Source organism: Thalassophryne amazonica, chromosome 6, assembly GCF_902500255.1.
Source record: "Thalassophryne amazonica chromosome 6, fThaAma1.1, whole genome shotgun sequence".
NCBI lineage: Eukaryota > Metazoa > Chordata > Actinopteri > Batrachoidiformes > Batrachoididae > Thalassophryne > Thalassophryne amazonica.
Window position 1 is genome coordinate 38,707,533 of NC_047108.1, and position 25,044 is coordinate 38,732,576.

Genomic DNA, 25,044 nt, shown 5'->3' on the forward strand with positions numbered 1-25,044 from the left:
ACTTCGGGACGACCTGCTGTGACAGGCGGCACAAGTTTCAGCACAGCTGGCAAACCCCATATTTGACGGCACACTGAAGAGATGCGCTACTTATTGTTTTGTTTGTGGAAAGCATATGCAGGCGGAAACAGACATGCAAAAGTGAGTGACACACTCAGGCTCATCAGCACCACTGTCTCACCTCGAGCACGATGATCACAAAATCAATAGCGGACTGTCCTCCTGTGTGACACATGCAGATGGGGAACAGTTGACTTACAACATGACTGTGACTCAGTCGCTCTCACTCCGTCATCTTGCAAAGATAATTGGTTAAGTTTCTTTGTTGCTATTCTGGCCACATTTCAGACGTGTGGGATCTGCTTCCTCTTCAGCGCTGATTAACTTACTTATGGAAACAGTGTTATCCACTCAACCAGAACATTAAAGGGGCCATATCAGACACCTTAACACAAAACTAACTTAGCTCACCACAAGTCTGAGAAACAAATGTTAAAGTTTGTTTGTGCGCCTGTCACTTTAAATGGAAAGGAGCTCCAAACAAACTGTGTGGGTGTGACTGACGGGGAAAGCATGAGGCCAGAAGTTCTTCTGAGACACAAGTTGTGTGATAATATTCAGCATGATTCAAATCATTTCTAAATGAAAAAAGCTTGCAAAAATACTGAAAAGTTTCTTATTGTTAAAAAATGGAGAGAGAGATTGTGCTTGTCTTTCAGGGTCCCAACATGTAAAATACAACCTGATCTCATACCAGTTTATGATAGCATCACAAAAAGTGACTTAATCTATTAGTCTGTCATGAAATGTTTTACATTTTCGTGATGACATCACAAAATTATTTTGTGATTGTATCATGAATTTGGTGTGACGTGGGTGGGGGTGGGGGCGTGGCATGGAGGTTATGGTTAGGGTTAAAAAATAGTAAACTAAACTTGAATATGTCATGAAAATGTGGCACATTTTGTGATGGTATCACAAAAAGAAAAGTAGAGAAGCTTGAATCTTCGACTGGACTGGGTTGGACACAAGCCACCTCAACTGACTCTTTTCGATGTGGAGGAGCAGCGGCTCGACTCCGAGCTCCTCCCGAGTGACTGAGCTCCTCACCCTATCTCTAAGGGAGCGCCCAGCCACCCTGTGGAGGAAACTCATCTCGGCCGCTTGTACTCGCGATCTCGTTCTTTCGGTCATGAGCCAAATCTCATGACCATAGGTGAGGATCGGAACGTAGATCGATCGGTAAAACGAGAGCTCTGCCCACCTACTCAGCTCTCTCTTCACCACGACGGTCCGATACAGCAACCGCATCACTGCAGATGCTGCACCGATCCGTCTATCGATCCCACGCTCCATCCGTCCCTCACTCGTGAACAAGACCCTGAGATACTTAAACTTCTCCACTTGAGGCAAGGACACTCCACCGACCTGAAGAGGGCAAAGCACCTTTTTCCGGTCGAGAACCATGGCCTCGGATTTGGAGGTGCTGATTTTCATCCCGGACGCTTCACACTTGGCTGCAAACCGCCCCAGTGCATGCTGAAGGTCCTGATTTGACGAAGCCAACAGAACCACATCGTCCGCAAACAGCAGAGATGAGATTCTGTGGTTCCCAAACCAGACCCCCTCTACACCCTGGCTGCGCCTAGAAATTCTGTCCATAAAAATAATGAACAGAACCGGTGACAAAGGGCAGCCCTGGCGGAGGCCAACGTGCACTGGAAACAGGTTAGACTTACTACCGGCAATGTGAACCAAGCTCCTGCTGCGGTTGTACAGGGACCAGATAGCCCTTAGCAAAGGACCCCGGACCCCGTACTCTCGGAGCACCCCCCACAGGGTGCCCCGAGGGACACGGTCGAACGCCTTCTCCAGATCCACAAAACACATGTGGACTGGTTGGGCAAACTCCCATGAACTCTCGAGCACCCGATGGAGCGTGTAGAGCTGGTCCAGTGTGCTGCGACCAGGACGAAAACCACACTGCTCCTCCTGAATCCGAGGTTCGACCATCGGCCGAATTCTCCTCTCCAGTACTCTGGAATAGACCTTACCGGGGAGGCTGAGGAGTGTGATCCCCCTATAGTTGGAACACAACCTCCGGTCCCCCTTCTTAAACAGAGGGACCACCACCCCGGTCTGCCAATCCAGAGGCACTGTCCCCGATCGCCATGCGATGTTGCAGAGGCATGTCAGCCAAGACAGTCCCACAACATCCAGAGACTTAAGGTACTCAGGACAGATTTCATCCAGCCCAGGAGCCTTGCCACCGAGGAGCTTTCTAACCGCCTCGGTGACTTCGGCCTGGATAATGGATGAGTCCGCCTCTGAGTCCCCAGTCTCTGCTTCCTCTTCGGAAGACGTGACGATGGGATTGAGGAGATCCTCAAAGTTTTCCTTCCACCACCCAACAACATCCCCAGTCAGGGTCAACAGCTCCCCACCCACACTGTAAACAGTGCTGGTGGAGAGCTGCTTCCGCCTCCTGAGGTGCCGGACGGTTTGCCAGAATCTCTTCAAGGCCGACCGATAGTCCTCCTCCATAGCCTCCCCAAACTCCTCCCAGACCCAAGTTTTTGCCTCTGCGCCGGTACCTGTCAGCTGCCTCCGGGGTCCCACCTACCAACAAAGATAAGTAGGACTCCTTCTTCAGCTTGACGGCATCACTTACTTCCGGTGTCCACCACCGGGTTTGGGGATTGCTGCCGCGACAGGCACCAGAGACCTTGCGACCACAGCTACAAGTGGCAGCATCGACAATGGAGGTGGAGAACATGGTCCACTCGGACTCCATGTCTCCAACCTCCCCCGGGATCTGGGAGAAGCTCTCCCGGAGGTGGGAGTTGAAGACCTCGCTGACAGAGGGTTCCGCCATTCGTTCCCAGCAGACCCTCACAATACGTTTGGGCCTGCCAGGTCTGACCGGCTTCCTCCCCTCCCAGCGGATCCAACTCACCACCAGGTGGTGATCGGTTGACAGCTCTGCCCCTCTCTTCACTCGAGTGTCCGAGACACGTGGCCGAAGGTCAGATGATATGACTACAAAGTCGATCATCGACCTCCGGCTCAGGGTGTCCTGGTGCCACGTGCACTTATGGACACCCTTGTGCTCGAACATGGTGTTCGTGATGGACAAATTGTGACTAGCACAGAAGTCCAACAACTGAACACCACTCGGGTTCAGATCAGGGAGGCCGTGCTTCCCGATCACCCCCCTCCAGGTCTCATCCCCCAGGAGAACAATGGAGTCCCCAGTCAGAGCGCTATCTAGTACCCCTCCCAGGGACTCCAAGAAGGTCGGGTACTCTGCACTGCCGCTCGGCCCGTAGGCTGAGACAATGGTGAGAGACCTGTCCCCGACCCGAAGGTGTAGGGACGTGACCCTCTCGTTCACTGGAGTGAACTCCAACACATGGCGACTGAGCTGGGGAGCAATAAGCAATGTGACCCCAGCTCTCCGTCTCTCCCCATGAGCAATGCCAGAAAAATGAAGCGTCCAGCCCCTCTCCAGGTGTTGGGTACCAGAGCCCAAGCTGTGCGTGGAGGTGAGCCCCACTATCTCTAGTTGGTATCTCTCAACCTCAGGCACAAGCTCAGGCTCCTTCCCCCCCAGCGAGGTGACAATCCAAGTCCCAACAGCCAGGTGCTGTGGGCATGGTCTGGGGTGCCGGGCCACCCGCCCTCGACCGCCACCCAATCCTCTCTGCACCCGACCCCCATGGCCCCCTCTGCAGGTGGTGAATCCACAGGAGGGTGGGCCCACGTCGCTCTTTCGGGCTGAGCCCGGCCAGGCCCCATGGGCTAAGGCCTGACCACCAGGCGCTCGTGTGCGAGCCCCAACCCCAGGCCTGGCTCCAGGGTGGGGCTCCGGCTCCGCCATACCGGGCAACGTCTCGGTCCTTGATTTTTTACTGGTCATGGAGGTTCTGAACTGCCCTTAGTCTGACCCGTCACCTAGGACCTGTTTGCCTTGGGAGACCCTACAAGGGGCACAAAGCCCCCGACAACATAGTTCCTAGGATCATCGGGTACGCAAACTACATCATGGTTTTATAAGAACATCACGTTAATTAATTCATTCTTCAGTGTTTATTGTCCCTGTTTTGTCTTTGACTAATTGAGCATTATGCTGTGTCTACAACATAATCAGGTTTTTCTTCATATGCAGTTTTTTTTTAGATTTGGACTTTGCCAACATAGTAATTAAACAAAACCATATAGTGATAGAGACTTTAGCACAGTACTGTCACAGATGTCTAAAATGAAATATTTCATTTTGAAGTTTGCAATCAAAGTTTCCCCATGAAGACTGTGGGAACGCATCCTTTAATAAATGATTCATTCCACTTTAAAGGAAAGGAGCTGCTGATGGCCACGCCCTCACACTATTCACAGAAGAGATGTGTGGGCGTGGTACAAAGGCTTAGTGGGTGTGTCTCAAATATTTGCTTCCATGACAGGCATCACAGATGTCTAAAACAAGCCTTTTTTGGGTCTAAATTTTGTTCATATCTTGGTATTACCAAAGATGAAGATTTTTTGTACTTTCAGTATGTTTAACATAAAACCGCATTAATATTTAACTCTGAAAAGTGGGTGAAAACAGATTTTACTTGATATGATGTCTTTAAGCCTTGATTTTTTTTTAAATAAACAATAAAATAAAATATTAAAACAAAATAAGATAACACAATCATCGATGGTTCGAGGGTGGGCTTGATGGGGCTATATCCCCCTTCCAAAGAATTTTGGCAGCTCCACCATAACATAACCCCACCAGAAATGGAATATTTTCAATTAAAACTTGATGTTTACAGCCACACTCTCCTATTACCATTCTCAGAATGATCTGATTCTCCAGCGCCCCTCGTTTCTACAGCACTCACAAAACTGGAATCAACTGACTGAGTTTACACTCACATAACAAATGATCCATTTATTTATTTCCATTAATTCAGTTTGGTCTGGTGCACTAGTGTTATTTTTTGTATTATTAAAAATCAGGAGGATGAGAACAACATTCTGAATGAGTTAAGGAAACTGGCACCACATGGAGGAGAACAGCCTCCAGCTATCTATCCTGACTACAAGATTTGTTGTTAGCTATGTAATATATATGTTAACTAGGACATTGACCTGTGCAGAACCACAGGTTCTATCTGTGGTCCTTTGTACTATGTACAGAGGACAGCTGACATTTGGGGAGAATCTGTTTACAGTTATGCTACATTTTTAAAGTATTGACATAGAAAATATTCTTGGCTTTTATGAAAGTCTTTATTGAAGGTTTAACCTGTTTTCAGTTGTGTTCAGTTTTGTAAAATTATTTGTCATCACTTTTCTGAAGTGGCTTAACCAGTACAATACTCCATGTAAAGAAATTACGAAGAAGAGCAAACGGACATTTCTGACATCTACCAATCCAGATCTGGATCACCTCCCAAATTCAGTGGAGTCTTCCATGCCCTAATATCTACCTGTGGTGCAAATCTGGTGATAATCCGTGACGTAGTTTTGACATAATCCTTCAAAGCCAATAAAAAGTGAAATCTTGATCCAGAATCCAGATCCGGATCGCTTCCAAAATTCAGTGGAGCCTTCCATGCCCTAATATCTATCTGTGGTGCAAATTTGGTGATAATCCATGACATAGTTTTGACATAGTCCTTCAAAGCCAAAAAAAGTGAAATCTTGATCCAGAATCCAGATCCAGATCGCTTCCAAAATTCAGTGGAGTCTTCCATGCCCTAATATCTATCTGTGGTGAAAATTTGGTGAGAATCGGTGAAGTAGTTTTGACATGATCCTTCAAAGCCTATATAAAGTGAAATCTTGATCCAGAATCTGGATCCGGATAGTCTTCCATGGCCTAATTATCTGTGATGAATTGTGTCAAAATCTGTGCAATTTTGACATAATCTTGCTAACAGACAAACAAATAAGTAAATAAACTACAGCACCGTGCTCGTAGAGCACAAATCTCCACCAACACTAGCTTGCGATGCACAAATTTTCACCTTGGAAAATTTTTTCAAATATGACAGTGATTGGGGCACGTTTAATTAAGATACAATATAAACTATACATTCAATGGGGTTTTCAATGTTAAATTTAAATGGTCAAAAATCTGTAATCTGGATCAGATCCATATCAAACTTTGTCAGTTGCTAAAGGATATCATCCTACATAACGCTCTCAAGTATGAAAGAAATGTGGTCATTTTTGACAGTTATGAATTTTTGAAAATCCATTCAATATTAAAGACACGAGGTCTGTTAGAAAAGTATCCAACCTTTTTATTTTTTTCAAAAACCTAATGGATTTGAATCACGTGTGCTTGCATGAGCCAACCTTGAACCTTCGTGCGCATGCGTGATTTTTTTCATGCCTGTCATTTGCGTCATTTGCTTGTAAGCAGTCTTTGTGTGAGGATGGGTGGAGTCTCTCATCGTTTTTTCTTTGCAAGGAAATGGCGGAATGACTGGAGCAGCGCGACTGCATCAAATTTTGCCAGAAACTGGGCGACAGCCAGGTGGAAACCGTTCGGATTATCCAGACGGCTTTCGGTGACGATCCTATGGGCATCACACAGATTAAGGAGCGGTACAACCGGTTTAAAGACGGCCGCACAAAGGTGGAGGGAGAGCCACACTCCGATCGGCCATCAACATGCTGAAATGACCAGATCATTTCCAAAGTGAACGCTGTGATGATGTGGGACCGTCGTGTGACTATCTGAGAAACTGCGGAAGAGGTGGACATCAGCACTTTTTCGGAACATTCCACTGTGACAGAAGATTTTGCCATGAAAAGATTTACAGCGAAATTCATCGCCACGAAGCTGATGGCGGAGCAAAAGTGCCTCTGTGATGAAGCCTCACAGGACATGTTGACAGATTTTTTGTGACTTTGACCTTTGACCTATGACCTTGAAAACTGAATCAGTTCTTGCCTGTCAGGATATGACAGGCAAGTAAAAATTCTGTAAAAATTTCATAATGATATATGAAAAATTGGGCTCCAGGCTCACAAACAAACAAATTAAATGGCCACAAAATCTGTAATCCAGATTAGATCTGGTGTCACAGACGGAACAGTCCTCCCTAAAAATCAGTCCGCACTGCCTTCACTGTGCATGTGTCATTTGCCGCGATTCATGGATTAAAACCTTGTTTATGCTTAAAACTGCACTCAGTCATCATCTATCTCAGCAACAGATATCTGAAGCTTTTGTACAACAATCATTTCCACATAAATTCAGCATTATTTCATCATAAAAGATGGAGGAAGCGATCAGAACGCCGCAGCTACACAAGCTGTTAGCTACTGCATTCACTGTGCATCCATCATTTCAAAGCGTCACCAAGTTTCGCCTAGTTTCTGCTTAAAACTGACTTTAGAATGATTTAAAAGGTTTTACCTTGTCATCTGGTGGTTAATATTCCAATTAATCCATTTGATCACTTTGGGTCTAGAGACTCCGTCTCAGATGAGCTGGTAAACTCTGAAATGATGCATGCGCAGTAAAGGGAGGGTGGACCAATTTTTTTTTTTTTGGGGGGGGGGGGGGGAGTTCGGTCTGTGACACTGGATCAAACTTTGTCAGTTGATAAAGAATACCACTCTACATAACACTCTCAAATATGAAAGAAATTTTACCTTTTTTGACAGTTAGGAATTTTTAAAAATTCATTCAATGTTAAAGACAGGGATTTTTCCAATTTCCCAAGATTGTTCCTGACTTTGCCCTTTGACCTGTGACCTTGAAAGTGGAATCAGTTCTTGCCCATCAGGATTTGAATCTTCAGTAAAAAAAAAAATGCATAATGATATATGAAACATGGTGGGCTCCAGGCTGTTCACAATCAAACAAACAGACAAAACAAACAGGGGTGATAACATAACCTCCTCCAACTTTATTGGTGGCAGTTATAAACACTGATGATTTTATTACGTCCTTGGCAGATGTAATAACATAATAAAGTTTTATATTTGCACTGTGAAAGTGTTTACATTAGATCATTTTTATTGTTTTTTTTTTTGTTGTTTTTTTTTGGCCTGTGTGAGATACTGTTGAGACACAATTGTGCTGTTTTGTCCGGAGTTTCAACATGTTAATTTTGGGTTTGGGGTCACATGCAAACAGAAAATGTCCAGATTTGAATCTGCTGTCTGGGACATTAGGGGATGGACAGACTGATGAATTCTGTCAGATCTGCAGCAACCTCACAGGCTTTTATTTTGAAATACAGGCTCTTATTGTGGGAGTGTGACATAAAAAGGCTTGTTTTCAAAAATTAATTATTTCTCAAAAAGTATTGGTCCAATCACCTTGCTGTTTTTACAACTTCAATCCTCATGAAAAAATACTTAAGTATGCCAAAAGACGAAAGTCAGCTCTTTCTGGATTTCAACTGACGCTCCGGATACACAAACACACAGAGCCTACTGGCCTTTTATGATATGGATCATTGTCCCCTGTACAGTTTGTCAAAATTTTTCCAAATTTAGATATCTGAATTTTCAGAAGAGTATTTGTGATTTTTAAATGATTATCTGTGTGCATTTTGTGTCAAATGACATGTATGTACACTTGAAATTCACTTTAAATTGTGTACATTTTGTGTCAAATGACATGTATGTACACTTGAAATTCACTTTAAATTGTGTACATTTTGTGTACAAATTGTGTTGCCACACAATCAAACAATCCCACTCCCACCCAGAAAAAAAATATGGAGCTGCTACTAATCCTGAGCCTTTGTGTGGTTTGTTTTTCTACTTGAGAAGAAGGTGTGAAGGAAAGAGAGAGAGAGAGAGAGAGATGTAGGACAGGAAGGTGGCTCAGAAAACAAATGGAGGCTTTTTTGCTTCAAAGGCTACAGAAAAAAAAAAATCCATACATGAGAGGTTACAATAAAGTTTCCCAAAACCAAATGTTCCCATTAGCCCCCATGGGGTCGGGGTGAAGGACAGCGCGGGTACCTGCTCTGGGCCTTGGAAGCAGATCCGGCACTGGGGGGTCCGCAGGCTGCTGGCGGTGCTGGTCAGGGACACGGCGTCCAGGCCCACCTGCAGTTTGGGCTCCTTGTCCTCGAAGGCCAGGCTCCGGGGCCGCGGGTCGCTGCCGTAGTACTCCTCTTCGTCGTCCCGGCCCTGGCAGTCGACGAACGGCGGCCAGCCGCAGCCGCCCATCCCCAGATCGCGCATGGTGCCGGATCGTCTCTCTGTGTCTGAGCCGGACTGTCTCGAATCGGATCGCATAAACACCAGGACTTTGAGTTCATTAAAAAACATGCGGATCCGATACTTGAACATGTTTGGCTACATTTCATCCAGCCCGACTGAAAATGATTATTGATCAGGCACGGGATGGCTGTTGTTCTTTTTGTTGTTGTTGTTGTTGTTTTAATTTGTGTTGCGGGCTCCGGGCCTCTGATGGCATGTGCGTGTGTCTAAACCAATGCGGATGAAAGGTTTCTCCTTTTCTGGCCCACTCGGTATTTCAATATTCATCAGAGGAGCCACTCGCCATCGGCACCGCACCCCAGCAAACAGCGCACCTCACCATCAGCGCCTCACGCGCACGGAGACACAAACAACAACAAAACACAACGAAATAATAATAATAATAATAATAAAAAAGAATGGGGGGTGGGGGGGAGGGGGAAAAAACAGTCTACATGTTTTGTTAGCCAAAGCAGAAGACTGCGAGAGAGTGGAGGAGTGGAGGAGTGAGCGCCACGGCTGGAAAACACGACGGCATGCCATCCACACGCTCACATCTGGCACCGCTGGCAAAAATCATAATCCAAAAAACAAACAAACAAAATGTTTTTTATTGTCTCTCAGCGTGCCGTCATTGCTGCTCGTAAAGATCCACGGAGAATCCACGTCTACATGAAAAACACGGTCCTGCTTCTCCTCAGCATCGCTGCTGGAAACAGAACAGCAGCTCCCGGTCCGCGATGTCCGCCAGCGTCCGCGTCCGCGTGCGCGCCGAAAGGTGCGAAAGGCAGGAACGGCGAAGGCACCCTGCGATCTGGTTCCTCCTCAGACCCACGGAGGTCTGCTCACGTCCCGCGGCAGCTCCACGGCGCTGATGCTGCCATTGATTAGTGGATCACATCGATGCTGCTTCCTCCTCTTCTCCTCCTCCCCTTCCTCCTCCTCCTCCTCCAAATGGTCGGCTCCAAGACCGAACCGAGGCAGCAGCTACTTCCGGAGCAGCGCAGCAGCGAGCTGTCATCCCGTAAACGAGCCTCCTCCCGGCTGCTCCCGTGGGTGCTGCCGGGGCGCAGCAGCTGGACGCGGAGCTGTTGTCCAAGGTGCTGATTCCCCTGCTGGCGTAGAAGGCTCCGGCCACGTGCACTGAGTGCCCGCGAAGTACAAACAGGACCTGTGCGCGCGCGCGCGCGTGTGTGCTTGAAAAATTGCTGATACAGTCACCCATGGGTGCAAAAAGATGCTCCGCCCTGTTTTTTTTTTTTTTGGACAGGATCAGAGTTCATTTAGATAAAGTGTGTGTGTGTCTGCGTGCGTGCTACCAGTGGTGGTTCTACACTGAATTACTCCCCGGGCAAGACCCCCTCCGAGCCCCCCCACCCACCCACCCACCCCCCCCCGCCACAAAATTTTGCACAAACAGCCATTTTTTAAAATTATTATTTTACTATTAAAATTTTACAAGTGCCCCTTCAATTGAAATTGATATCAGAAGACTGCAGGCTACGAAATAGCTCAAAACATCCATGAGTTGCAAATTTGAATAAACACAATGTTAGACGTTTAATGTCTGTCATTAGACGCTTTATTAATCTGTCTTTCAGTGAGGAACAATTAGTTATTTTATTAAGGTGTATATTCGTCTCAACATTTAGCTAAATATTTAGCTTGATGTTTGTAAATATTAGGTTAAATGTGTAAATACTGAGCAGTAACTAATCTGCTAAAGTTTTAGGTTTGACAGACATTTGATAGTGTTGTATTTGCTTTTTTTTCTCCCTAATTTTTGCTCTTCATCTGTGGGTCAAAAGAAACTCTAAACTGAACTGTTACTAGTGTTCCCATGCTAATGAAATCAAATGTGATTCTTTTACTCCCTCAAATAAACCAGTTAATTATGAAGATAAGCCTCATTTTAAATTTTATTATTATTATTATTATTATTATTGTTATTATTTTATTTATTTATTTATTGGCAGTGTACATGACATTAAAAAGAGTTGCCAGCTGCTGGAAACTTTTTGTAAAAACACTCTTGCAGGCAAACACACACAAAAAAGGGTCAGATTCAGTCACTTCAGCTTGTAATGTGAACAGCATAAGTTCTAAGCCGTCTTTACAAATAGGCAGAGTGTCCTTTCTGCAAACTTTTTTTTCCACAAGTGGGCAGTTTGTTCGGTGACATTCAAATCATTTCTTACACCTTGTCTGTCTGCTTTCAAAGGCTGCCTGCCTCATTTTTGCTGGATGATCCACGGACCGCACGGCAGGAGAGCGCCTGTCCCCGGGTTCCTGCCGCACACCGAGAGGATTCAGCTGCGTCCAGCTCGGGATGCAGCCGAACCCTCTCGGTGTGCGGCAGGACAGGAATTATAGAGCTGTATTTATAATATTATGAATGAGATGTGCGCTATTTGGAAGAAAGTCGAGGTGCACCCCCGCTTCCCTTCCATTACAAAGGGGTAAACAGTCCACCACATGCCCCGCCCCCCCGTTTCTTTCACCTGCTCACTGCTTCTGTAAACTCTGACAGCAAGCAGGACGCCTGCAGCTGCCTGCAGGGGGCGCCAATGTGCCAATTCCACACACACTGACCAGAAAACCATTTTGTGGTGGAGATTTTTTTTTATTATTATTATTGTTCAGTGCTCGTGCCCACGGTGTCGCCCAGCCAAAAATGGTGTCCCAGGCAGCGGCCCGTATGGCCCGTACTAAAAACCGCCACTGCGTGCTACAATCAGATTTGAACAAAATCAAAGTTTCCCCACATGAATATTTTGTATTCCACACACTCTATGTTCATTCATTCATACAGACTTACTCCAGTTGGGGGTCACGTGTGGCTGCAGTCACACGGCGGGTGAGCGTGGGGGTATACCCTGGACAGGATGCCAGTCTATCACAGCCCCCCCCCCCCCCACACACAATCAGATTTTAAAGTTTCCACTTCACCTAACCTGCATGTTTTTGGAGGTGGAAGGAAGCCAGAGAGCCCGCACACAAACACAGGGAGAACATACAAACTCCACACAGAAAGGTCCAGGTAGGAAGCGATCCCATGACTTTCTTGCTGCACAGTAAAATCACTAGTGTTAAATTAACACTGACAGTGTTAATTTTACAGTGGTGAATTTACTGAGGCAACAGTGCTAACCACTAATACACCATGCCGCTCCCAAACACTATATACTGATATCTAAACTACTCTGCAATGTTGTAATATAACATGTGATGCCTTACTAGATCCCATTTGATTGGAGTCATGTGAGTTTGATATTTGTGCCAGATAGAGAAGCAGTCCCTTATTTGACTGATATAATTTACTGTTGTTCATTTTTGTCACATAGCTTTTGTTCCTGTGAATGACTCTACCTTTCTGTTTGGTCGTGTCTGTTGCTGTCCAAAGGCTCCCATCTTTTTCCGCTGTTCTGTCTTCTCTTCCGGTAGACGTGCAGTTATCACTCTTGTTTCTGGTAACACACAAAAATCACTTGAAATAACTCTGTTTTAATTCAACTTCAGCGTCCAGGTAGAGAGCATTTATTCTCTCTGCACACATTTTTAAGAAGTTGGCAGCAGACAGGTACTTGTCCTCAGTCTGGAACAGAGTGTAGAGGACCCGGTCAGTCAGCAGGCTGGAGTCCCGGCAGGCCCCCCAGAGGACAGTGGGAGGCCCGTCCACCTTACGGCACAGCAGCTGCGGCTCCACTCATACCAAAAACACCTTCACTGCTACCGTCTGCTTCATATTTAGCTTCAGCCCATCTAAAACTTACAGCTTTTTACTGCTCCATATTCTGTATGTCTGACTTTATCATGCTTTCTGATTTTTTTTTTTTTATTTATTTTTTGGATAAATGACCAGTTTTTGTGTTTGTAGCAGCGACATATGGTTTCCAAAAACGTTTCCATGGCTCTTTATCATGCTCGGTGTATAGCACTGATACACCTCGATTTTAAGCCTCACCCAAAAGGCCGTCAGCCTCCCCATTAATGCTAGACATCAAGCTGGGCAGCGATGACAACCACTTTTACAGTCTGTGGCGTTGCCCAGCCAGGATTTGAACCCGTGACTTCCAGCCTGTGATAATGAAGTTATGTAAGTGGATGCTAAACTCAAATACAAAAACACAAAGTACATATTTATAGATTATACCCAAAACGTTTAATAAAAAGTAGGGTTGGGACGAGTACTAAAAATCATTAGTCGGCTAGTCGGGTACTAGTCGACTAAATTTGATATTGAAAGAATTAAACCAATTTTGAATCTTCATGGAGAAACTCAAATGTGATATTTATTTTAACAACTATAAGCACAAAATTACAAATACAAAAAACAGCATTAGCATAAAGACAATACCTGCATTCATTTATGAGGCACAGACGACCCATTTGAGCCAACTAACTCATCTGCTGAGGTTCACACACTTTCTTCACTGCGTGAAGGGAGTGGCAGCAGCTCCAGCAGATCTATTTTTTTTAGTACAGTGGCTGGGAAGTGCAAAAACACTTTTACAAATGGCAGAACACTTTAACAAGAAGTCCCGAAACAGACTTACAAATGACTTATTCGGACAGAAGGGGAATGTACCAAATGCCAGACATTCCCCTTCTGTTATGTTTGGCATTTGGTACATTCTCCTTCCGTCAGAATCTGTCACTTGTAAATCTGTTTGTAAAAGTGTTCTGCCATTTGTAAATTTGTTTCAGGACTTGTAAAAGAGTTCTGCCATTTGTAACTTTGTTTCCAGACTTGTAAAAGTGTTCTGCCATTTGTAACTTTGTTTCCAGACTTGTAAAAGTGTTCTGCCATTTGTAAATTTGTTTCAGGACTTGTAAAAGTGTTCTGCCATTTGTAAATTTGTTTCAGGACTTGTAAAAGAGTTCTGCCATTTGTAAATTTGTTTCCAGACTTGTAAAAGTGTTCTGCCATTTGTAAATTTGTTTCAGGACTTGTAAAAGTGTTCTGCCATTTGTAAATTTGTTTCAGGACTTGTAAAAGTGTTCTGCCATTTGTAAATTTGTTTCAGGACTTGTAAAAGTGTTCTGCCATTTGTAAATTTGTTTCAGGACTTGTAAAAGTGTTCTGCCATTTGTAAATTTGTTTCCAGACTTGTAAAAGTGTTCTGCCATTTGTAACTTTGTTTCCAGACTTGTAAAAGTGTTTTGCTGTTTGTAAATTTGCTTCCAGACTTGTAACAGCATTCTGCCGTTTGTAAATTTGCTTCTGGACATGTATGTTGGGAAAGTGTAAGTACACGGACCCACAACAGGGGGCGCAAATGAACGGACAATGGAATAGGTCAAATAACACACTTTACTGTTGTGAATATGCACAGCAAGGACAACAGATTACAATAAAGGACAAAGTCAAATTCACACAGGTGTCGTGTGGGCAGGCTCGAAGATAGGAGACGCCTCTCCAAAGTAGAACCGGAACCACACGGTTTCCTCCGCCACCAGACCCCTGGAATACTGGAGCCGCCAAGTCCCGAACTCCCAGGTGGCCACTGCCTCCGCGTGTCGGACCTGGTACTGCTGGCGAGGAATAAAGAACAGTTAAAGGAGGGCGCGTTCGCACCCAGGAATCCGAACGGCAGGTAAGCTACCTCCACCTCTCGTTGGGAAGTTCTCTCAGAGAAATGCACAAAGTCACAAAGATCACTGTCAAACAGTTAGCTGAGTACGTTACCTTCTCGGTAGAAACGATATCTCGGCAAAGAGGTGGAGACGTCGTCCTGCTGATATACTCCTGCCGATCAGATGATTGGTAACAGCTGTTGCAGGTGATGCGTGACAGCTGTCACCCTGGCTGCTCCTGTGAGGCGGCTGCGCCCTCTGGTGCCTGGAGCCCGCACTCCAGACAGGGCGCCCTCTGGTGGTGGGCCAGCAGTACCTCCTCTTCTGGCGGCCCACACAACAATGTAAAAACGTTTTGCCATTTTTAAATTTGTTTCTGGACTTGTAAAAGCATTTTGCCGTTTGTAAATTTGTTTCCAGACTTGTAACAGCATTCTGCCATTTATAAATTTGTTTCTGGCCTTGTAAAAGCATTTTGCCATTAGTAAATTTGTTTCCAGACTAGTAAAAGCATTCTGCCATTTTCAAATTTGTTTTTCGGGACTTGTAAAAGTGTTCTGCTGTTTGTAAAAGTGTTTTGCATTTTGCAATTTTGATTTGCACTTCCCAGCCACTGTATTTAAGGGTTAAATGAACGTAGTAAATGGCTTGTCAACTAATAAAAAATATTCAACTAGTAGTATATTAGCTAATTGTAGTTGACTATTATGACTAGTCATCCCACCCCCAATAAAAAAAATAAAGCATTTCCTTGAACATGAAAATGCCACCAGCATCACAGTCAAGTTCACACATATTAGGCACCAAGATGACCTCAAGAAAGAAAGAAGAACCAGAGTGATCTCTTCACATACATTTCTGAAGCAAAATGCAGCAAATGCTGCAGACAGAACAGTGGAAAGAGAAATTTCCAAAAAATCATGGTGGGGAACAATGATGACCATACACAGATTCAGCATTCAGACTCCCCACACCACCTTCTTGACTGTTTCTTTGTGTCAATCTCTCTCTCTCTCTCTCTCTCTCTCTCTCTCTCTCTCTCTCTCTCTCTCTCTCTCTCTCTCTCTCTCTGCAGATACTTTCAAATCATCAAAGAAATTAACTATTGTGTCAAGCAAGTCAGACGTCTACAAGACAGTTTAATAGCATATCCTCTACTGTGCCATCAGCAGTCTGGAGCCTGATGGCAAAATAACCAGTGTAAGTGTGTAATAACCTGTGGCAAGTCCAAACAGAAGAGTGACAATAGCACATGGCAACCTGAAGGGAAGGCAGAATGGTATTGGTGTGCGATACTGCAAAATTTGGTATTGATCTGATACCAAATAAATACAGGGCTGCTATCACTGATACAGACACTTGGACAACCAGTTGTGGCCAAGCTTCAACCATCTAGCTGTTGATTTGAGGTGATGTTGAAGAATTTGGAGTTAGTCCTCCTTCATTATTCCATCCACTTTGTGCAATGCTGCCAGTACCACTGGCAACAAAACAGCCCCAGAGCATGGTGCTATCACCACCATGCTTGACATTTGGTGCAGTGTTCTCACCTTTACTCCTCCAAACACACCTTGTATCATTGTGGCCAAATAGCTCAGTCTTTATCTCGTCTGAACAGAAAACCTTGTCCATGTGGGCAGCTGCAAATTTCACTCTAGCTTGAAGGTGTCAGTTTTGGAGCAGGGACGTCTTTGTTGGTTAGCACCCTCTCAGTCCATGGCAATGTAAATCACAGCAGTTTTCAGGTCATGACAGACCTGAGCCTTGGTGGTTCATGAGTTGTTCTTGAACATCCTGACCAATTTCCTCTCATCTGAGGGTGAAACTTTGGGTCTTCTTCCAGACCTTGGCCAAGTGGTGACGCATCTGATTAACTTGTACTTATGCAAAATTGTTTGAACTGATGATCTTGGAATCTGTAGTTGTTTAGAAATGACTTCTTGGCTCTTCACTGACTTCTTTGGACTTTTCCATTGTTCTGAGTATTGGTCAGTCGAATAAGTGCTGCCAAACACATCCTTCATATGCTGGCAACGAGAAACTACCAGTTGTAGTCAGTGATGATCACTAATGAGGAGTTAATAGGCCTTGGCCTTGTCACATTAAAAGACATTGTAGAACTTTCAGCCTCGCTTATGAAAAGATTTAAGTGAATATATGTGTATTTGAGCCTGTATGTATAATTTTGACCCTCTTTGACCCTGTTACAGAAGATCCAAAATAAATTCAAACTTGTGCACTGAATTCTTATTTTTTAAAGTCATTAATGATGTATGCTGCACAATCATTCCACCCTGGAAAATGAACAGTTCAAATACATCATTAAAAGCCCAAAATTACCATCGCATTCAGGCCCATGATAAGGGTATGTAAACCTCTGACCAAAACTGTACTACTTAACGGTAATTGGTGTTTTAGCCAGCTAGCTATTGTTGTCCAGTTACTACAAAGGCTTCCCGTGCTAGCTAGTCCACAGCAACAACATCAAGTGCTTTACGCAATCAAAAAACTTCAAAACACACTTTAACGTTTTATCTAGTCTGTTTGAAATTTTGAAGTTAACTTCTTTATATCTTAAAAAAAATCTTTAAAAGGATATAAAGAAGATACAAACTTGAACCGATTAAGACAAAGAAAACAGCACAATAATCTTTGTAAGTAAATTGTGTCTTCTCCTTATATTTGAGGGCACATCATGTTCCTATGATTATATTAAATAGTTTAACTTTGCAAGCTGCAATTTTACATCTTTGTACAGTATTAGCTCGACAGAGCCATCTGGATGGAGCACAGAGCAGACACTGACTCACAGACTTACTAAGGCAGCCTTTTTCTCTGGGCTTCTCATCTGCACCTTGTTGTTGTCTACTCAGTTATTCCATCATTGCCAATAATGACTCATATGTGTTTTTTCTATTAGTTGCAACTTGCAACCATTACTTAAGAAATCTAATCTTGACCCTAGTGTATTGAAAAACTATAGGCAGATATCAAATGTATCATTTTGCTCAAAAATTCTGGAAAAAGTGGTTTCACAGCACCTTGTGGACCACCTTACTGAGAATAATCTTTTTGAGCCACTGCAGTCTGCTTTTAGAAAATATCATTCCACAGAGACGGCTCTCACTAAATAAAAAAAAAGGTAGTTTTTCCTTACCACTGCTGCCTGTCTCCTTGCTCTAGGGGTTGGTAAGGTTAGACCTTACTTGTGTGAAGCACCATGAGGCAACTTTGTTGTGATTTGGTGCTATATAAATGAAATAAATTGAACTGAATTTGAACTGAATTTTGTTCTTGCATGTTCTGTCAAATATGTATTGTGTGTTGTGTTTAGTCTTGTTAGTGCGGTCATAGCAGATGGTCACCCTGCTTAGACTGGTCTGCTTGGGGTTTCTTAATTTCATTAAAAAGAAAGAAACAAACAAACAAATAAACTGCATGAGAGTTTTCCTCACCACTGTCACCCACTACGGTGCATCCTCATGAGTTGGGTAAGATTTGGTATTGTCCAAACAAATTGAACTGAATCTACACCCAAACTACACATCTAGATTACATTCATACATTACATCTACATTTTAAGTTAAAAAAAAGTTAACAGTTGAATTTGTAAAACTGCTGTATTTTGATGTACAACCTCAATTTCAATGAAGCTGGGACGTTGTGTAAAATGTAAATAAAACACGTGGGCTCAGGAACACTTCAGAAAACCATTGTCAGTTAACACAGTTTGTCGCTACATCTACAAGTGCAAGTTAAAACTCTACCATGCAAAGCAAAAGTCATACATCAAAAACATCCAGAAACACCTGCGCCTTCTCTGGGCTCGAACTCATTTGAAATGGACAGACGCAAAGTGGAAAAGTGTGCTGTGGTCTGATGAGTCCACATTTCAAATTGTTTTTGGAAATCATGGAAGTGTGTCCTCCAGACAAAAGAGGAAAAAGACCATCCAGATTGTTACCAGCGCAAAGTTCAAAAGCCAGCATCTGTGATGGTATGGGGGTGTTAGTGCCCATGACATGGGCAACTTACGCATCTGTGATGTCACCATCAATGCTGAAAGGTACATCCAGGTTTTGGAGCAACACATGCTGCCATCCAAGCAATGTCTTTTTCAGGGACGTCCCTGCTTATTTCAGCAAGACAATGCCAAGCGACATTCTGCACATGTTACAACAGTGTGGCTTCATAGTAAAGGAGTGCGGGTACTAGACTGGCCTGCCTGCAGTCCAGACCTGTCGCCCATTGAAAATGTGTGGTGCATTATGAAGCGCAAAATACAACAATGGAGACCCTGGACTTTCTTTAAAAGAAGAAGAAGAAGAAGAAGCTAATAGCAGTCGAAACAACAGAAGGAAGAACTCGCAGCTGACATATTATTATCATAAAACTGTTATTAATGAATACAAAAGCATACTCATACCAATCTTTTTGTTCTAATGTTAAGAAGAAGAAGAGCCTTTGTTGTCATTGTACATTTATACATACAATGATATTTGTCCTCTGCATTTAACTCATCCTAATTACAGTTAGAAACAGTCCATCCACTAGGAGCAGTGGGCAGCCACAGTCCGGCCCCCGGTGACCAACTCCAGATGTAGAAACGTTGTCTTTGTCAGGGGCAGTGAAAGGAGCAGAACCTGAAAAATATGTATGTTTTTTATTGTGGGAGGAAACCAGAGCACCTGGAGGAAACCCATATAGACACGGGGAGAATATGTAAACTCCACATAGAAAAACACAGAAACACAGAAAGGACAAGAAGCGATCCTACAACCTTCTTGCTGTGAGGCATCAGTGCTAACCACTGAATCAGCCAATACTCACGGAATCAATCCCGCTTGAGATCAGCAATATTTTTTTAATAAAATATAATTGTTGATACAGTACTGTACAGGAAGTGTAGTATAGGCATATGCAAAAAAAGCTATAGTATAGTAAAGTATAGAACGAAGGTTTTCTGTTCGTGCAATGGAACGAATATTTGCTTGATAACAACAAGGTGAGCTGAGTTGAATGATACATTCATCTTTCAACAAATGAAAATATTCTTTCCATTGCACAAGTCAAAAACATTCATTATTTGTTTGATTTGACACTGAAATAGAGCCACATCATTTGATATTCTACTTAAAATTAGACATGTGTTGCTTCCCGGAGCAGAATCCAGAGAGCAGTGAGACCCGCCATCTCACTCCGGCCAGCTGGTAGGTCACTGACACGCCCCTGAGCTTAGCTGTGTGTGTTTAGCACAGGTCTGTCAATCCATAAATTTTTTGAAAGCATTTTGAATAAAATCTTGTCTAATTTATCATCAGACAGACCAACAGACACTAAAGATATCCATGCAAACACTGCAGCTGCTGGATTGAGCTTCCTCGTATCAAGGAAGCATTTTTATAAAAATCTAATGGAGGCAGGCAATAGCACAAAATGTATGGGACAAACATGTATGATAAATAGTACAAAAATGCAGGAGTCATATGATATGGTAGCATAACATAGCATTGTACATTATGGTATATTATAGTGTAGAATTACATAGCACAGAACACTGCAATATAGCCTGTTGTAGTATTATATCAAACACTATAATGTAGCATGGGATAGCATAATATAATACTGTACAGCAAACGAATATGGTATACCATAGCACAGAACGTCACAGAAAAGAACACTGTAATACAACCCCAATTCCAATGAAGTTGGGATGTTTTGTAAAATGTAGATAAAACAGAATACAATGATTTGCAAATCCTCTTCAACCTATATTCAATTGAATACACCACAAAGACATGATATTTAATGTTCAAACTAATAAATTTTTTGTTTTTGTGCGAATATTTCCATTACTACGCGGCCTGCCTTTCTGTGTACGGGACCCTGGACTGTCTCCCGAGGCGTCAGCGCACATCCACCGGCGCGGCTTTACCGAGGCCCGAGGCACCAGCGCGGAGTTATCTGACCATGGGTCCGAAGAAGGCACTGACGGCGGAGGAGGGAGACGATATCAAGAAGTCCCTGGACTTTTTGTCTGAGGAAATCTCTGTGGTTAAAATGCAGCAGAAATCCATTATGGAGCTGGTGGAAGAAGTGAAGGCTCTCCGGATCCAGAATGCCGAGAAAGACAGGCATCTGGTGCACCTGGAGAACCGTGTTGCGGAGTTGGAACAGTACACAAGGATGAACGACGTTATTATTACAGGAATTCATATTAAACCTCGATCCTACGCACGGGCGGTGTCAGAAGACAGCGGAGGGGAGGCCAGCGAGCAGGAGGCCAGCTCAGTGGAACAACAGGTGGCTGACTTCCTGCAATCTAAAGGTATTCAAATGAACTGTAATAACATTGAAGCGTGCCACCCCCTGCCCAGGAGAGAGGATGGAGACAAGCGAGCAGTTATAATGAGGTTTGTCAACAGAAAACATAAAATGGCATTGTTAAAACAGGGACGGAAACTTAAAGGAACAAACGTATTCATCAATGAACATCTGACCAAAAGAAACGCAGACATCGCCAGGAAAGCTCGTTTCTTAAAACAGCAGGGAAAAATTCAACAGACATGGACATCCAACTGCAAAACATTTATCAAATTGAATGGAACACCAGAACAAGCGAAGGTTATGGTAATCAGGAACATCGAGGAACTGGACAAATACGACCAATAAGGTATGAGGACACAAACACATCACAACACCATGACACAGACCAGAGGAACCTATTCATCTACTACCTATTCATCTACATCTGGAGACAAGAAGGATATAACTCAAAGGATTGCTGATCATGGAAAAGTAGAACTGAGAACATTTAAATACACAGACCACAATGTACTGGACTTGGAGCACGATATAGACCCGGACAATAATTTCTTCTCAAATATCAATGACAGTTGTTGCTATTATACAGATGAACAGTTTAATCGGATCATTAGAACGGATAACAAATTATCAATAATCAATTTCAACAGCAGAAGTCTATATGCAAACTTTAACAACATTAAAGAATATTTAAGTCAGTTTAAAAAAATATTTAACATAATTGCTATATCAGAAACATGGATCAATGAAGATAAAGGAATGGATTTTGAACTGGATGGATATTAATTTAATTGTGTAAACAGAAAAAATAAGAGTGGAGGAGGAGTGGCTGTGTATGTGGATAAGAACATGGATTATAAAATAGTAGACAATATGACAACTGTGATTGATAACTTATTAGAATGTATAACTATTGAAATATGTGAAGAAAAAAAGCAAAAATGTATTAGTCAGCTGTATATATAGAGCACCAGGATCTAGTATTGAAACATTCACTGACTGTATGGGAAAAATGTTCTCAAAAACTAAAACTGTGTTCATTTGTGGTGACTTAAATATTGATCTGCTCAATCCAAATAAGCATAAAATAACAGATGAATTTATCAGTATAATGTACAGTATGAGTTTATATCCAAAAATCACCAGGCCAAGCAGAATTACATCCCATAGTGCTACCTTAATTGATAATATATTCAGCAATGATATTGAGAATAACACTGTGAGTGGATTATTAATCAATGACATTAGTGATCATCTACCAGTTTTCATCGTTTATAATAGAAACCATCGGCGGAATCAGCCAGAGGAGAAAATAAAATACAGGCGAGTGCGGACAGAGGAAAACATGAACACACTAAAGAAGGATTACAGGAGCAAAACTGGGAAAAGGTATACAGTGAAAGTGATGTTGATAGTGCATATGAAACTTTTTTACAAATATTTACATCATTATATGATAAAAATTGTACAATTAAACAAGACTACAGAAAACAAAAAATCCAAGCTCGACCATGGATGACGAAAGGGTTACGAAATGCATGTAATAAGAAAAATACACTGTATAGAGAATTCATAAAACTAAAGACTAAAGAGGCAGAAAATAGATATAAGAAATACAAAAATAGATTAACTAATATTATACGGGTATGTAGGAAGGAATATTATAGTAACATATTATATAATAACAAAAACAATATTAAAGGAATATGGGATATATTAAATAGCATTATCAAAAATGGTAATAAAAAACAGAGTTACCCTCAGTATTTCATTGATAATAATGTCAAGAAGGAAAATAAGGATGAGGTAGTCAACGGTTTTAATAATTTTTTTGTAAATATTGGACCAAGCTTGGCAGAAAAAATTCCCGATTCCCAACCTGAGGATTGGGATAATAATCTCATAGAAAGAATCCCTGTTCAATGTTCCTCACAGCAGTGGATGGAAAAGAAATTATAGACATTGTGAATAATTGTAAATATAAAACATCTACCGATTTAAATGAAATTGATATGGTGGTGGTAAAACAGGTCATTGAATGGATTGTAGAACCATTAACATACATCTGTAACTTGTCATTTCAAACCGGTAAATTTCCCAATCAAATGAAAATAGCTAAGGTTGTGCCGCTGTATAAGACTGGGGATAGACACCACTTCACAAATTATAGACCTGTTTCTTTGCTTCCACAATTTTCCAAATTATTAGAAAAGTTATTCAATAATAGATTAGACAAATTCATAAATAAACATAAATTACTTACTGATAGTCAATATGGATTCAGAGCACATAGTTCAACATCACTTGCATTAATAGAATCAGTTGAGGAGATTACAAACGCCATAGACCACAAATTACATTCAGTTGGAATATTTATAGACCTTAAAAAGGCTTTTGATACAATCAATCATGACATATTAATCAATAAACTTGAACAGTATGGGATTAGGGGGTTGGTGTTGCACTGGGTGAGAAGCTACTTAAGTAACAGAAAACAGTTTGTGAAGTTGGGGGAATATACATCATCATGCTTGGACAATGCTTGTGGCGTCCCACAGGGGTCAGTATTGGGTCCAAAACTGTTTCTAATTTATATAAATGATATTGTCAATGTTTCCAAAATATTAAAATAGTATTATTTGCAGATGACACAAGCATTTTTTGTTCAGGGGGGGATTTGCAGGAGTTACTGAGGAGGATCAGTATAGAAATGGGAAAATTGAAAATATGGTTTGACAGAAACAAATTATCATTAAACTTAAGTAAAACAAAATACATGTTATTGGCTATTGTATACAGACATACAGGTTCAGTTACAAGTCGAGGGGGTAGATATTGAAAGGGTACATGAAAATAAGTTTCTGGGGGTGATAATAGATGATAAGATAAACTGGAAGACTCATATAAAATATATACAAAGTAAACTGTCAAGAAGCATTTCAGTTCTAAACAAAGCGAAACATATTCTGGACCACAACTCACTCTGCATTCTTTACTGCTCACTGGTTTTACCATATTTACAGTACTGTGCAGAGGTATGGGGTAATACTTATAAAGGTACAACACAATCACTATCAGTAATGCAGAAAAGAGCTATAAGAATTATTCATAATACTGGCTATAGAGATCATACAAATCCACTATTTTTACAATCCAAATTCTTAAAATTCACAGACTTGGTTCATTTTCAAACAGTACAAATTGTGTATAAAGCAATAAACAATTTACTTCCAGCAAATATTAAAAATATGTTTTTAACAGATCAGGGGATTACAGTCTGAGGGGGAAATTTAATTTAAAGCATCAGTGGGCACGAACAACATTAAAAGGTTTCTGTATTTCTGTCTGTGGGGTGAGGATGTGGAACAGATTGGGAGTGGGGCTCAAGCAATGTCCAAGCATGAACCAGTTCAAACAGCAGTACAAAAATATGGTTTTTTCTGGGTATAGGGAGGAGGAAGGGTAATGAGGGTTAGAGTGTTTTTGTTTTTTGCTTCGGCTTGTAAATATATAGTATTTTGTATGTAAGTAGGTATGTGTAGGTGTATATTTATGTTTGTGTATATATATGTGTATATATGTATATATGTATATGTGTGTATATGTGTATGTATGCTGATGTGTGTATGTATATATGTATGTGTATATATGTATATATATATATATATATATATATATATATATATATATATATATATATATATATATATTGATATTGGTTTAGGTGTGTAGGAATCTATGTGTATATGTGGCAAAGGGTATCACTGGTTGTGGGGAAGAAGGGGTAGGGATAAATAAGCTGATGCTTCACCCTACCCCTTTTCGGACATGTTGGGTACACAGTAGGAACTTTTTTGTTTTGTCTTTACTGATCTATCTTGTAATTGTTGTTGTATCAAATGTTCGAAATAAACA

The 25,044-nt window shown here is 42.1% G+C and overlaps 1 protein-coding gene across 1 annotated transcript in view; it reads right to left on the reverse strand.

The window, feature by feature from the left end:
* march9 (membrane-associated ring finger (C3HC4) 9) overlaps nt 1-20,175 on the reverse strand; it is a 67,274-nt gene extending 47,099 nt beyond the window's left edge. The window contains exons 1-2 of the mRNA XM_034172012.1: nt 20,164-20,175; nt 8,986-9,376 (exon numbers count right to left, since the gene is read on the reverse strand). Coding sequence (XP_034027903.1) covers nt 8,986-9,318 — 333 coding nt within the window. The 5' untranslated portion in view covers nt 9,319-9,376; nt 20,164-20,175. The remainder of the gene's footprint in view (nt 1-8,985; nt 9,377-20,163) is intronic.
* Nucleotides 20,176-25,044: the final 4,869 nt, after the last annotated feature.